At 43.6% G+C, this 13,924-nt stretch overlaps 1 protein-coding gene across 1 annotated transcript in view; it reads left to right on the top strand.

Moving 5' to 3' along the window:
• LOC120997684 (autoimmune regulator-like) overlaps window positions 1–13,649 on the top strand; it is a 60,936-nt gene extending 47,287 nt beyond the window's left edge. The window contains exon 14 of the mRNA XM_040427906.1: window positions 12,636–13,649. Coding sequence (XP_040283840.1) covers window positions 12,636–12,695 — 60 coding nt within the window. The 3' untranslated portion in view covers window positions 12,696–13,649. The remainder of the gene's footprint in view (window positions 1–12,635) is intronic.
• The last annotated feature ends 275 nt before the right edge of the window (window positions 13,650–13,924 follow it).

Below are 13,924 nucleotides of genomic sequence, written 5' to 3'. Positions count from 1 at the left end.
GGACAGAAGTAAAACTACTTCAGAAATTGGCCTAGCATACACCTTGGGAATGCCCTGTCTAACAATTCTAACTTCAACCTTTCTAACTCTAGCATCACTACTAGGATCAGTCCCCACAATGAGTCCAATAGGCCATTCGTTCCTGTGGGCCTGAGTGTCTTTTAATAAGACAATGTCTCCAACTTGTAAGTTGGGTTTGTCATCTTGCCATTTCTTGCGTGGCTGGAGTGTCACCAGGTATTCCTGTCCCCACCTCTTCCAGAAAATGTCCGCAAGGCTTTGAACTTGTCTCTATTGCTTGGTATACAAGTCCTTGAGGTCAAAGTCTCCTGTGGGAGCTGTCACTGGTTCCATCTTCTGGGTCAGCAGCATTGCGGGTGTCAAGACTGACGGCATCTCCGGATCTGTAGACACTGGAACCAAAGGTCTGGCGTTCATAATGGCCACGACTTCAGCCATTAGTGTAGTCAAAGCTTCATGAGTGAGGCGAGAAGACCCAACCTTCAGGAGCATGGCATCCAGAATACGACGAGCTACTCCAATCATCCTCTCCCAGGCTCCTCCCATATGCGATGCGTGTGGAGGATTAAAAGTCCAAGTACATCCTTGATCTTGAAGATAGGAACCTGTTTCAGAGTCTGTAGAGATGATCTTCAACTCCTTGCAGGCCCCAATAAAGTTTGTGCCGCGGTCTGAACGAATCAATTTCGCTGGTCCTCTGATAGAGAAGAATCTTCTCAAGGCATTGATGAAACTTGAAGTGGATAAAGATTTAATCACTTCAATATGAACTGCTCTAGTACTCAGGCAAGAGAACAGAACAGCCTAACGTTTACTTTCGGCACTGCCTCCTCTGGTCTTGCGAGAAGAGATGTTCCATGGTCCAAAAACGTCTAGACCTACGTGAGTGAACGGAGGATCTGAAGCAAGTCTGTCTGCAGGTAAGTTTGACATCTTCTGAACCTCAAGTTTCCCTCTAATCTTCTTACAGGTAACGCATTTGCTGATCACGTTGGAGACTAGTCTCTTACCTCCTATGATCCACAATCCTGCTGACCGTACCGCTCCTTCAGGGAAGTGTCGTCCTTGATGTGCAACTTGCTCATGATAGTGTCTTACCAGAAGAAGAGCGATGTGATGATTCTTAGGTATGATGAAGGGATGTCTCTCTTGGATAGTCATATCCGCTGCCGACAAACGACCTCCAATTCTTAGTACTTCGTCTTCGTCGAGGATAGGGTTCAACTTCTTGAGCGAACTGTGTCGAGAAATCTCTTCCTTTTTCAGAAGGCTTTGAATTTCTTCTTTAAAGACTTCCTGCTGGAAGCATTTGATGATCGCAACCTTGGCTTGTTCAAGATGGTCGTTGCTACGCTGATCAGTATTAGTAGCTCTGCAGGAGTATCTGGCTAAACAGATAAGTTTTCCGATTGCACGGGTCAGCGACTTCCAACTGGAAAACCTTTCAAATCTATGGGTGCCCAGACTGTCTCTGGTAACTAAAGTCTTGCAAACTGCAACTTGAGGTCTTACCTCTTTGTCTTGATCTGGTTCTATGAGCTGAAATGTCTCTACCTGAGTAGTCTCTTTGGTTTCTGGCTTACCAAGAAACGATGGACCTACGAACCAGTTAGTTTGCTTGAGTACAGCGGCTGACACCAATCTTGTCCCATGATCCGCTGGGTTCTTGTCCGTGCTGATGTGATGCCACTGATCTGGACTTGTAGACTTTCTGATACGTGTCACTCTGTTGGTCACGTATGTGTAAAATCTTTTTGAAGCGTTGTGAATATATCCTAACACAATCTTGCTGTCCGTATAAAAGTTCACTGCATGGATCTCAATGTCCAGTTCAGTCGTAATCATGTCTGCCATCTCTACCGCTAAGACAGCAGCACAAAGTTCTAGATGTGGGACAGTGTGAGCAGGTTTGGGAGCTAGTTTAGATTTTCCCATGATGAACCCAACATGGCTTTGTCCCTCAGTGTCTATTACCCTAAGGTAAGTTACAGCTGCGATAGCCATAGTGGAAGCATCAGAGAATACGCATAATTCTCTCCTCTTTGTAGCAGACAAGGAAACAAATACGTACGGTCTTGGAATGTTGAGTTGTTCAAGCTCAAACAATGAGTCTTTCCACAACTTCCACTGCATTTGCTTCTCTTCAGGAAGAAGTACGTCCCAGTCAATTTGTTCCTGCTCAGTAGTGATCTGTCTTAAAAGAGCTTTGCCTTGCATGATGATGGGTGCTACGAATCCCAGGGGGTCATAAAGACTGTTGACTGTAGATAGGACACCTCTTTTTGTGAATGGTTTCTCTTCTCTGGAGACCCTGAAGGTGAAACTGTCAGTCTTTAGGTCCCAACTAAGCCCAAGACTTCTTTGCAAGGGTGGTGATTCTGTTCCTAGATCTAAGTCTTTGAGGTCTTTAGCACGGTCTTCCATTGGAAATGCTTCCATGACTCTGTAGCTGTTGGAAGCTACCTTGTTCAATCTTATGTTGGATTCTGCCAACATTTCTTTTGTACTTTTCAGGACGTTAATAGCTTCTTCGTTGCTGGAGAAAGAAGCAAGTCCATCGTCCACGTAGAAATTCTTCATGACGAACTGTTTGGCTTCTTGACCATGTCTTTCACCTTGCTGTGCTGCTCGTTTCAGGTTGTAGATAGCTACAGCTGGGGAAGGGCTGTTTCCAAACACATGTACCTTCATCCTATACTCTGTGATGTCTTTGTTAAAGTCATTGTCTGCATACCACAGGAACCTTAAGTAGTCTCTGTGATCTTCTCGAACGAAGAAACAGTACAACATCTGTTGTACATCTGCTGTTACTGCTACAAGTTCTTTTCTGAACCTGATGAGTACTCCAAGGAGTGTGTTGTTTAGGTCAGGTCCGCTGAGAAGGACGTCATTTAGTGAGATGCCTTCGTGCTTCGCACTAGAGTCAAATACTACACGTATCTGACCTGGTTTCTGAGGATGATACACCCCAAATATTGGTAAGTACCAGTGTTCTTGGTTTTCTTGTAGTGGTGGTGCCCTTTCTGCCTGCTCGTTGTCAAAAATCTTTTGCATGAAGGCTTGGAAGTGTTTCTTCATATTTGGCTTTCTTTGTAGAGTGCGCTGCAACAAACTGAAGCATTTCTCTGCTTGTACCCTGTTGTCAGGAAGGCGATGGCGTGGTGACCGGAAGGGTAGAGGGGCTACCCAGCTGCCTGACTTGTCTCTGTAGACTTCTCTGTCCATGATCTCGAGGAAGAGGGTATCTTCTACCGAGGGTGCTGGCTTGTCGTCGTCTCGTGTTCTTTCAAACACCTTACAACCCAGTTCATCTGTATTTCCAGTTGAGGCTAAGTCTTCCATGCACCTCTGGATACTCCGATGATGTGTTGGGTTATCTAATCTCTCTTTAATGTGTAGACTGTTGGTACATGGGCAAAGACAAGATGTACGACCATTCTGCAACAGATGTGTTCTGTAGACATTTACCTTTGCTGGTTTGTGCAGTCCGTCTAGACATACTTCTCCAACGATGACCCATCCGAGATCAAGGCGTTGTGCAAATGGTGCATTGTGTGGCCCATTGTACTGTTCTCTGACTTTGTGCACTCTGAGAATATCTCTCCCAAGTAGAAGGGTGATTGCAGCATCTGGATCTAGTGCTGGTATTTGGTCTGCTATTCGCACCAGATGAGGGTGATGACGGGCAACTTCAGGTGTGGGAATCTCTGACCTGTCGTCTGGTATCTCATCACATTCTATGAGAGTAGGTAGAGTCACCTTTGTCTTTCCATCTAATGACTCGATGATGTAGTTATTTGCTCTTCTCCCTATCGTCTCTACAACTCCAGAACAAGTCTTCAAGGTGTATGGAGTTGGACTTCCTTTGTCACCGAAGAGGTCAAAGAATTCTGTTTTTGCCAGAGATCTGTTACTCTGTTCATCCATGACTGTGTACATCTTGATTGCTTTTTCTCTGAAACCTGCTGGATACACCTTGACTAAGCATATCTTGGAGCATGATCTTGAGCGGCCCTGCTCTGTACAGATCTCAGTACACTTTGAGGTTACTGCTGGCGTTGTACTCTCGCCTTGCTCCCCACCATGATCTTCTTGAGTTGCCTGAACTTCTTGGTTCCATGGTGGTGGTCCCGGGTGTAGTGTTGACAAGTGTTTGTTACTGTTACACTCTGCGCATTGTATTGTTTTTGTACAGTCTTTTGCAAGATGCTGAATTGAAGCGCAGCATCTGAAACAAATGCGATTGTCTTTAAGATAAGCTTTGCGCTCTTCTAATGTCTTACTTCTGAAACTGCGACATTTTCTTAGTGGATGAGGCTTGTTGTGGATAGGACATATTTTATCTGGCTCCTCATCTTTCTTCCTTGTGTTGTCTTCCTGATTGGCTGCAGATTCAGGCGGAACTTCTGTCTTCCTTACAGAAACTGTTGCTCTGCGTTCTTTGTAAAGCCCTGGAGGTTTCTGCTCTACCTTTGGGAAGCTTGCCGTTCTCTTGTTCAGGAAAGCAAAGCTTGGGTCATTGCGTATTTCAGCTTGGTCTTCTATGAATTCAGCGAAGAAGGCGAACGGTGGAAATGCAACTCGATGATCTTTCTTGTATCTTGAAGCTTGAGCTACCCACCTTTCTTGCAAGTTGTAAGGAAGTTTCTCAATTATGGGCTCAACTCCACGTGCTGTATCCAGATATGAGAGACCTGGCAGATATCCACTAGACTTAGCAGCTTCTATTTCTAAGAGTAGGTCTCCCAAACCTCTCAGCTTTTGATAATCCTTATTTGTTATTCTTGGATAGTTTTCTATCCTTTTCAGAAGAGCATCCTCGATCACTTCAGGTGATCCATAGCATTGTTCTAGTCTCCGCCACACCATTGCAAGTCCTGCTGCTGCGTCATGAACATGTACTGATCTGATCCTTTGGGCTTGCTCAGTGGACTCTGGTCCTAGCCATCTGACAAGCTGGTCAAGCATTCCTTTCTCTGTCAGATTTAAGTCTTGGGTACCGCTCAGGAAAGATGACCTCCAGGCCCAGTAGTTTTCTGGACAGTCATCGAATTTCATGAGACCAGAGCCCACTATCTCACGGTGCATCAGGAATTTTGCCACTTCTATAGCACTTGTTGCGTCTGGCGAATACTTCTCAGATGTAAACTCAGGGTATGACTGCGGCTGGTAAGGCTGATGAGGCGCTTGACTGAATCCACTTTGTTTAGGTGGTTGTTCTCGTCTGTTGTAAGTCTTTCTGCTATAATCCAGACTTGTATTTGCTTGAGGATGGAGTACGCGAGCATCCGTTTGCACTCTTGGAGGGTTGGCAGATTGGTCTCTGAGCATGCGACCACTTGACTTCCTACACTGAGATTCTGATTTAGTCTTGCAATGTTGCGTAGTATCAAAGTTGCTTATTGCTGGTGGAGTCAATGAAGACCTAGGTGCGTCATTGGACTGCTGGTCGGTGTACATGGTTGCTTGTGACTGTACGTACTCACGGGTGCGTTGGATTGCGCTGTGGGATGACATCTGGTTTTCTATGCCATCGAACTGAGCTTCAGCAGCCCTTGTGAAAACTTCTGCCTCGGCTAAGGCTGCTGCCGCGTTTTTCTGCTGTTTGAGTAAGTGTAAAGATGCTTCCACTTCTGCTTTCTTTTTAAGTGCTTCAGATTCACTTTTTGCTTGCTCTCTCATCAATTCAGCTTCCTGCTCCGCATAAGAAGCCATGGCGCAAGCTGCCTCTGCTTTTGCTCTTGCCTTAGTTGCTTTGTCGCTAGCCGATGACCGACTGGTGATGCTTGAACATCTAGAACTAGTACGCTTAGATCTTGCTGAATTGGCGCTAGCTCAAGTCAGATTTGTTTGACTGGATGCTCTAGACAGTGTTGTGCATCTAGACTTGATTCTTGGCAAGCTGTGTGTGTCATCCTCCTTATAGGAGCCTTGAGGGTTAACTGTCAGAGTGTTGTTCTCTGTGTTCTGCATCTTGATTTAGCTGGCAGCGTGGATAATGATGATGACTGGACACAGGCAGTATCAGTGTTGTAGTGAGTGAGAGAAATTACTTTCACTTTAGCTTCACTCCACGTGGCTGAAAGGAGTTATTAGTCCTTTTACTGCGGAGGACGATTCAAAGCTGTTTAACTGCTTCTGACAATGTTTTAAAGCCTTTTTACTGTAATGTCTCGACTGCGTGTTGCTTTAGGTACACAGCTTAACATCAAGTATAAACCGAATCCCAATGAAAGATGCGCTGGTTTACTGAACTGATGCAATCTTTACTGAGATATAATGAACAGGAATGCGTACAATAGTGTTCATATAATATGAGATGATATGTGAGGTAAAACTGTGAAACAAACATAAAAAGAAAGATATAAGCATGGCTATTCAAGCAACATACATTATACATAGCTAATACAAAAGATAGGGCCTAACTAACATGTGCTTGCTTACTACACTGAAACACACATTATCTATCTGCAATGTCTAACATCCCTCTACACAAGCTGACTAGAAAAAGCCCTTTACTCACAGGCTTTGGTGTTCATCAGGTTTGCAATCTGTAATAGCTTTAAGATGTCCTGTGGATCTGGTAACTACAGTAACTAGAGCTGTACTGAACAGGATATGTCCCAGCAAGCTCTAGTGGTACAGAGAAGACCCGCCCCTAGGCTTCAAGAAAATGGAGGGTCTTAAAGAAACAGACACTGCTGAGTGCCAAGCATGTAATATACATTGCAAAGGCAGCACACCCCTTTTTGCAACTTTTTAACACCCATACGACAGTATGTTTTGCATTATCGTTTGTTTGCTGTCCTCGCCCTTTTGGGAGTGGCGGGGCTGGGCCTTTGGCTCCGGCAACTTTACTGGAAACAGGCGTAAAAAATGAGTAAATACTACTTCAGTCAGGGACTGGAGTCGTTGTTTACACCAGGCGCACAGACTGCCGGAGGTGCACCTTATTTATGACGAGGCGCATGCCTCATTATAAATGAGGTGATTCCTTCTGCTGCACAGGGGATGAAATTGTGGTCTTTGTAAATGACTACCTTTGATTTGTCTGTATCTGTCTATATTTGGAAATTAAAGGGGTTGTCCAGGCTTTTTTAAGTGATGGCCTCTCCTTAGGATGGGTCATCATTTGCTGATCTCCCCGCACTCCCACCGAACAATGTTGACGGAAACAACAGGAGCGAAGTGATAGAAACCAAGTCGGAGCACCTGACCTCAACGCCATTCTCCAGGCTGTTTGCTTGCAGATATGTGTGCACATTGGATGTTAGCACTGGTAGCATTTCTACCCTGCAGTATTTAATATGCACCATCACCTATTTGTGTTGTAGCTATGCTTTTGCTTTTCTCATGTATTTTACAACTATGAGAATTGAATAAAGATGAGCTTGTATTTTCTTAGAATATGGTTCAGTATGTTTCTCTATTGGGGCATATAATATTAGTGGAGTAGGTTTAGACTGGAAGCTTATTATACTCCATAATTGTTGACCACAAGGTTCGTCTTTGCTAAAATAATAATGTGGCTCTCCTAAATGGCTATGCAGCTGAAATACTAGACCTTTGTACCTAACTATAGTAAAATATTTCAGCTATTTGAATCTGGCTTATTCCCTCTATACATAGGCATATAGCTAAATGATATTTGAGCAGCAGCATCTAGCATTTAGGGTAGGTGCACGTCCCTTGTGGGCTTGGTCTGAGTTATCCACGATACAGTCAATGCATGGTTGGCACAAGTGAGTGAAAGAATCCTTTATTCCAACATGCATGCATAACTTTTATTTTATTTTATTTTTTATCGATGGAGCAGAGTGAGGGCTTGTTTTTTGCAAGCCTGCAAGGTCACGCTGGACCTCCCTATCTCAGCACTCCAACATCCAAAATTAATCAGTTTTAGCTGCCACCACTCGTCATGTCAGGCTGATGAGACACCTTGCATGAAATAACGCCCAAATACACCCTACAGCTCACTATGCGGGCCAGCATAGCCCATAAGACACACTTAGGTTTTAGAGGAAGACAATAAGAAAAAAATTGCTGAGAAAGTGGCTGCAGCCACAATTACCCTCCCTAGAGGAGGTGATAGCTACAATGAAGGTGCTTATGTATATGGACAGATTGGACACGGAAAGGAATAAAGAAAATGCCACGAAAAGATTTTTCCACAAATGGAAAGATTTTATTGAAAAGTCTCTTAGGGCTCTTTCACACCTGCGTTCTTGTCTTCCGGCATAGAGTTCCGTCGTCGGGGCTCTATGCCGGAAGAATCCTGATCAGGATTATCCTAATGCATTCTGAATGGAGTGAAATCCGTTCAGGATGCATCAGGATGTCTTCAGTTCCGGAACGGAACGTTTTTTGGCCGGAGAAAATACCGCAGCATGCTGCGCTTTTTGCTCCGGCCAAAAATCCGGAACACTTGCCGCAATGCCGGATCCGGAATTAATGCCCATTGAAAGGCATTGATCCGGATCCGGCCTTAAGCTAAACGTCGTTTCGGCGCATTGCCGGAGCCGACATTTAGCTTTTTCTGAATGGTTACCATGGCTGCCGGGACGCTAAAGTCCTGGCAGCCATGGTAAAGTGGAGCGGGAGAGCAGCATACTTACCGTCCGTGCGGCTCCCCAGGCGCTCCAGAGTGACGTCAGGGCGCCCCAAGCGCATGGATCATGTGATCGCATTGGACACGTCATCCATGCGCATGGGGCGCTCTGACGTCATTCTGGAGCGCCCCGGGAGCCGCACGGACTGTAAGTATACCGCTCCCCCGCTCCCCGCTCCTACTATGGCAACCAGGACTTTAATAGCATCCTGGGTGCCATAGTAACACTGAAAGCATTTTGAAGACGGTTCCATCTTCAAATGCTTTCAGTACACTTGCGTTTTTCCGGATCCGGAGTGTAATTCCGGCAAGTGGAGTACATGCCGGATCCGGACAACGCAAGTGTGAAAGAGGCCTTACACAGTATGAAATCCGAGAGGTGGTTAAGCCATTCACCGAAACTACCTGGTTCATGAAGGAAAGGATAGCTAATAGGCTAGGCAAACTAGGGGATTTATCTTTGGAGGGGATTTACCCACAGTGCTAAACGTTACTGTTCACAGGCTACGTTGTGGGATAGGGGTTCAAGGGGAAGTTTATTTTTGTTTTTCACATAGAAAATGGATTCGCCTTTCTATTATACAGTTAAATAGATGTTGATGGCACAACCTAACAGGCTGATTTGTGGTCTATCTGTAACAGGTCTATACTGACTAACTGTATCTATTTCTGACAATACTGTGTAATGTCGATGATGTTGATATATCTATATGAATCAGAATAAAAAATTATAATAAAAAAAAATAAGAAAAAAATATTTTTCATTAGACCTCAGATCAGACCAGCAATCAGACCCCCAATGTTAATCAGACCTCAGCTCACAGCCCCAATCAGACCCCCAATGTTAATAAGACCCTCAATCAGACCTCAGATCAGACCCACAATCATACCTCAGGTCAGGCCCCAATGTGAATGAGCCTCAATATAATTAAGACCCCCCATTCAGACCTCAGATGAGACTCCCATGTTTCAGATCAGATCCCCATGTTTCAGATCAGACCCCCATGTCTCAAATCAGACCCACGTGCCTCAGATCAGCCTACATATATCAAAGATAAAGGAATCCCAGCTGCTGTGTCTTTGTGAATAAGCCTCTTTTTATTTTCTCAAAGTAGAATGTCCTACAACCAGGATCGGTTTCGGCATACAAGCCTTTCTCAACAGATACATCCAAAACAGAAAAATTAAGCTATATATAACATATAGTACCGCCCATCTAGGGACGTCTCCACCCATTCTAATGTGTGGTATTCAATTAATGATCAGTCAAACTGATTAAACAAGGTGAGACAAAGTAACATATAACTGAAATTTATATTCTACCTTATTGAAGAATCTAAATGTTCATATTTATTCATATTTCCATCATAAGGCTGAGGTCTAGAGAAAGTGCATAAAAGTGTATATCAATCATCTATAATAAACGTATTAATCTGTTCACAACAATCTTATAAATGTATGACCTCATAGTCTCTGTTTAGACCCCTTGGATGCAACGTATCCAAGGTGTGTATCCAAAAGGCCTCTCTTCTAAGGAGACGTCCTTTGATATCACCTCCTCTTCTAGGTCTCTTTATTTGTTCCAACACTTGAAACCGCAATTGTGCAACTGTGTGTTTACATTTTTCAAAATGATATGGGACCGGTAACATAGGTTTTTTTGTCCTTATGTCAGATTTATGCTTACTAATACGATCCCTCACTGCCTGCATTGTCTCGCCCACATACAAAAGGCCACAAGGACATTTAATAAGGTATATTACGTTTGCTGAGTCACAGGTAAAAAAAACTTTTACTCCAAAGCTTTTCCCAGTATGTGGATGGTGAAATGAAGAGCCTTTGATTATATGAGAGCACTGTAGACAATGCAGGCAGGGGGAAGAACCCATCCGTGGCGTGGATATCCGTTGCTGTTTCAATATGGCTTTAGTACTACCTAAATCTGCTTGTACTATTTTCTTACGATAACTAGGATTCTTTTTATTACAAATAAGAGGGGTTTTTTTAAATTTAAAGTTATCGTGACAAAATAGTACGAGCAGATTTAGGTAGTACTAAAGCCATATTGAAACAGCAACGGATATCCACGCCACGGATGGGTACTTCCCCCTGCCTGCATTGTTTACAGTGCTCTCATATAATCAAATGCAGGCAGTGAGGGATCGTATTAGTAAGCATAAATCTGACATAAGGACAAAAAAACTTATGTTACCGGTCCCATATCATTTTGAAAAATGTAAACACACAGTTGCACAATTGCGGTTTCAAGTGTTGGAACAAATAAAGAGACCTAGAAGAGGAGGTGATATCAAAGGACGTCTCCTTAGAAGAGAGGCCTTTTGGATACACACCTTGGATACACTGCATCCAAGGGGTCTAAACAGAGACTATGAGGTCATACATTTATAAGATTGTTGTGAACAGATTAATACGTTTATTATAGATGATTGATATACACTTTTATGCACTTTCTCTAGACCTCAGCCTTATGATGGAAATATGAATAAATATGAACATTTAGATTCTTCAATAAGGTAGAATATAAATTTCAGTTATATGTTACTTTGTCTCACCTTGTTTAATCAGTTTGATTGATCATTAATTGAATACCACACATTAGAATGGGTGGAGACGTCCCTAGATGGGCGGTACTATATGTTATATATAGCTTGATTTTTCTGTTTTGGATGTATCTGTTGAGAAAGGCTTGTATGCCGAAACCGGTCCTGGTTGTAGGACATTCTACTTTGAGAAAATAAAAAGAGGCTTATTCACAAAGACACAGCAGCTGGGATTCCTTTATCTTTGATACATTGGAGGTTGCTCCTCTCCCGTGCAGCGTGCAATACCAAGGTGAAGTGCTGACCTGTTTCCTTCTTTCCATACATATATCAGCCCCAAGTCTCCAGCCATATATCAGCCTCCAGCAATATATCAGCCCCTAGCTTCCAGCCATATATCAGCTCCCAGCCTCAGAGCAAATAAAATAAGAAAATCCACTTACCTCTCCTGCTCCGGACACAGACGCTCCTCATTTTCAGCGCTCTCTCTCTCTTCTTCCTGCCGCCAGCTGTGCTGTGACCCGACACCCGCACAGTTTGAGGTCACAGAGCGCCCTCGGCAAAGGCCCAGGAAGTGGTGAGTACAGAGCCTTCACCACTCCCTGGTCCTCTGGTGCTAATGAACACTTCCATTTTTGTTACTTTTTGTTTTAGTCTCACTTGGGGACTTGATCGCTCATATAATACTTTGCAATACTTCTGTATTGCAATGTATTATGTCTGTGACAGTCATCACACCTTTCAGCCTCTGCAAACAGCTTTGCTCAGTGTTAGAGGGGGTATTGGCACTATCCTGGAAGGCACTTTAAGTCATAGATGCCTAAATACAGAGAAAAAGTTATATGATGGCCTCCACTGAACAGGGGTTGGGCATATAGAAGAATGTTACAGGAGGATGTCCTGGGAAATTAACACACAACTCCACTGACATTCCCTTTAGCCCTAGATGCCATACTGCTGTCTTTCTGTAAGTCTCGCCCTTCCACTGATGTTCAGGGTCCTAGTTGACAGTTTGCTGGAAGATGATCCTAAATGACTAGCCTGTGAATCACATTGGTTGGGGGAGGCAGGGGCGATGCCCTCATGAATACAGCTGACCCATAACTATTGTTCTGCTGTATTCTTTCTCCCCAGTAGCCAAATGGAAGAATATTTTTTTTTGCTATTTTGACTAATAGAATTATTGATCTGTATCTATAATATCCTGCCTTACATAAAGTATAGCACTATATTCAGATGACAGATCTACTTTTATTTCCATGGGATCATCATTGGGCTGAGTGGTGATTGTGATGCCCATTCATTGTAATAGCTGTTCCCCCATTTATTTGATGTTATAACAATGTGAGTGAATTTTACAGTGATTTTGGCTGCTCTTTATAGATAAGGATCTTTGGTTTGTCTTGTGATTGTGCCTTCATGTGCCCATTTCTCTTCTCTGACAGAGTTCATTTGATTGCTTCTTACAGTGGGCTTTCCAGAATATGACTCGTCCATTGACATAATTTGAAGACTCTCATCTCCTCCTGCTTTGATCACTGCGGTCTCTTCTTAGAAGCCTAGCTTATTTTACCCTATTGTGAATAAAGTAATCTGCTTTAAATAAAACACTTCAAGTGAAGGAAGAAATGAGGCCAAGTGCCAAGTAAATCAGTGCTTTCCATTAGGGCTGATACGACAGAGGTCCATGCCATACAGAAATGACCAGTCAATTACATTAAAAAAACAGCATTTTGTTGACATATGCACTTTATGCAAGGCCCAGCATGAACTCATCTGCCATGACCTGCAGAAAATGTCATCTAAATATATGAAAATTAGCCTATGTCAAAAATATGGAGCCTACTCTTGGTCCTATGCATGGCTGTATAATGGATCCATTATGTGCAGAACCATAATAGGGCAGCCATAGAATTACATGGGGTCTTCACTGTACCTCCATATGCCTGTGGTTTCATATTATGGCATGCTCCATCAGATGTCGTATGTATGGAGCTTTTCTCGCATTTTTGTAGGGGAGAATAGCTCTATACATATGGCACTTGACGGTAGCTTGAATGTGCTACTGTGTACAAGAGGTGTAAAGCTATTCCAGCTCGCCTACTATCAGATCTGTTCAAAAGTCATGTTAACGGGTCAGAGCTCAGACACTGAATGAAGCAGCTCTTTTGCCTCTAGCAGAGCAGAAAGTCCCAGCAGTAAACATCAGCTAAGAGCTAAGATATCAGTGCTCCTGTCCATCAGAACAATGGTTACATTGTTCCAACCAGGGACAGCACTCAAATCATTATCACTGTTATAAGGGTCCTGTCACTGTTTTAGGGGTCCTGTGGCAGGAGCTTCATGCTATCATTTTGATGGGAACAGAAAATCACAGTAAGGGTACTTTCACATTTGCGGCAGAGTGATCCGGCAAGCAGTTCCGTCGCTGGAACTGCCTGCCAGATCCGACAAAACGTGTGCCAACTGATCTTAAAAATGCTTGATCAGTCAGAAAAATGGATTGAAATGCCGGATCCGTCTTTCCGGCAAAACGGATATGGCATTTATTTATTTCACCTTTTTTTTTCGGTCTGCGCATGCGCAGACTGGAAGGACAGATCCGGCATTCCGATATTTTGAATGCTGGATCCGGCACTAATACATTCCTATGGGAAAAAATGCCGAAATGCCCTACTTCGTGAGATTTCCCTACCCTGGTCACTTCCGGTCGCACCGGACATGACGTGAGGAG

The sequence above is a fragment of the Bufo bufo genome, chromosome 4, assembly GCF_905171765.1.
Source record: "Bufo bufo chromosome 4, aBufBuf1.1, whole genome shotgun sequence".
Classification (NCBI taxonomy): domain Eukaryota; kingdom Metazoa; phylum Chordata; class Amphibia; order Anura; family Bufonidae; genus Bufo; species Bufo bufo.
The sequence above is the reverse complement of the archived record's forward strand: the minus strand, read 5'-3'. Positions and strand labels throughout refer to the sequence as shown.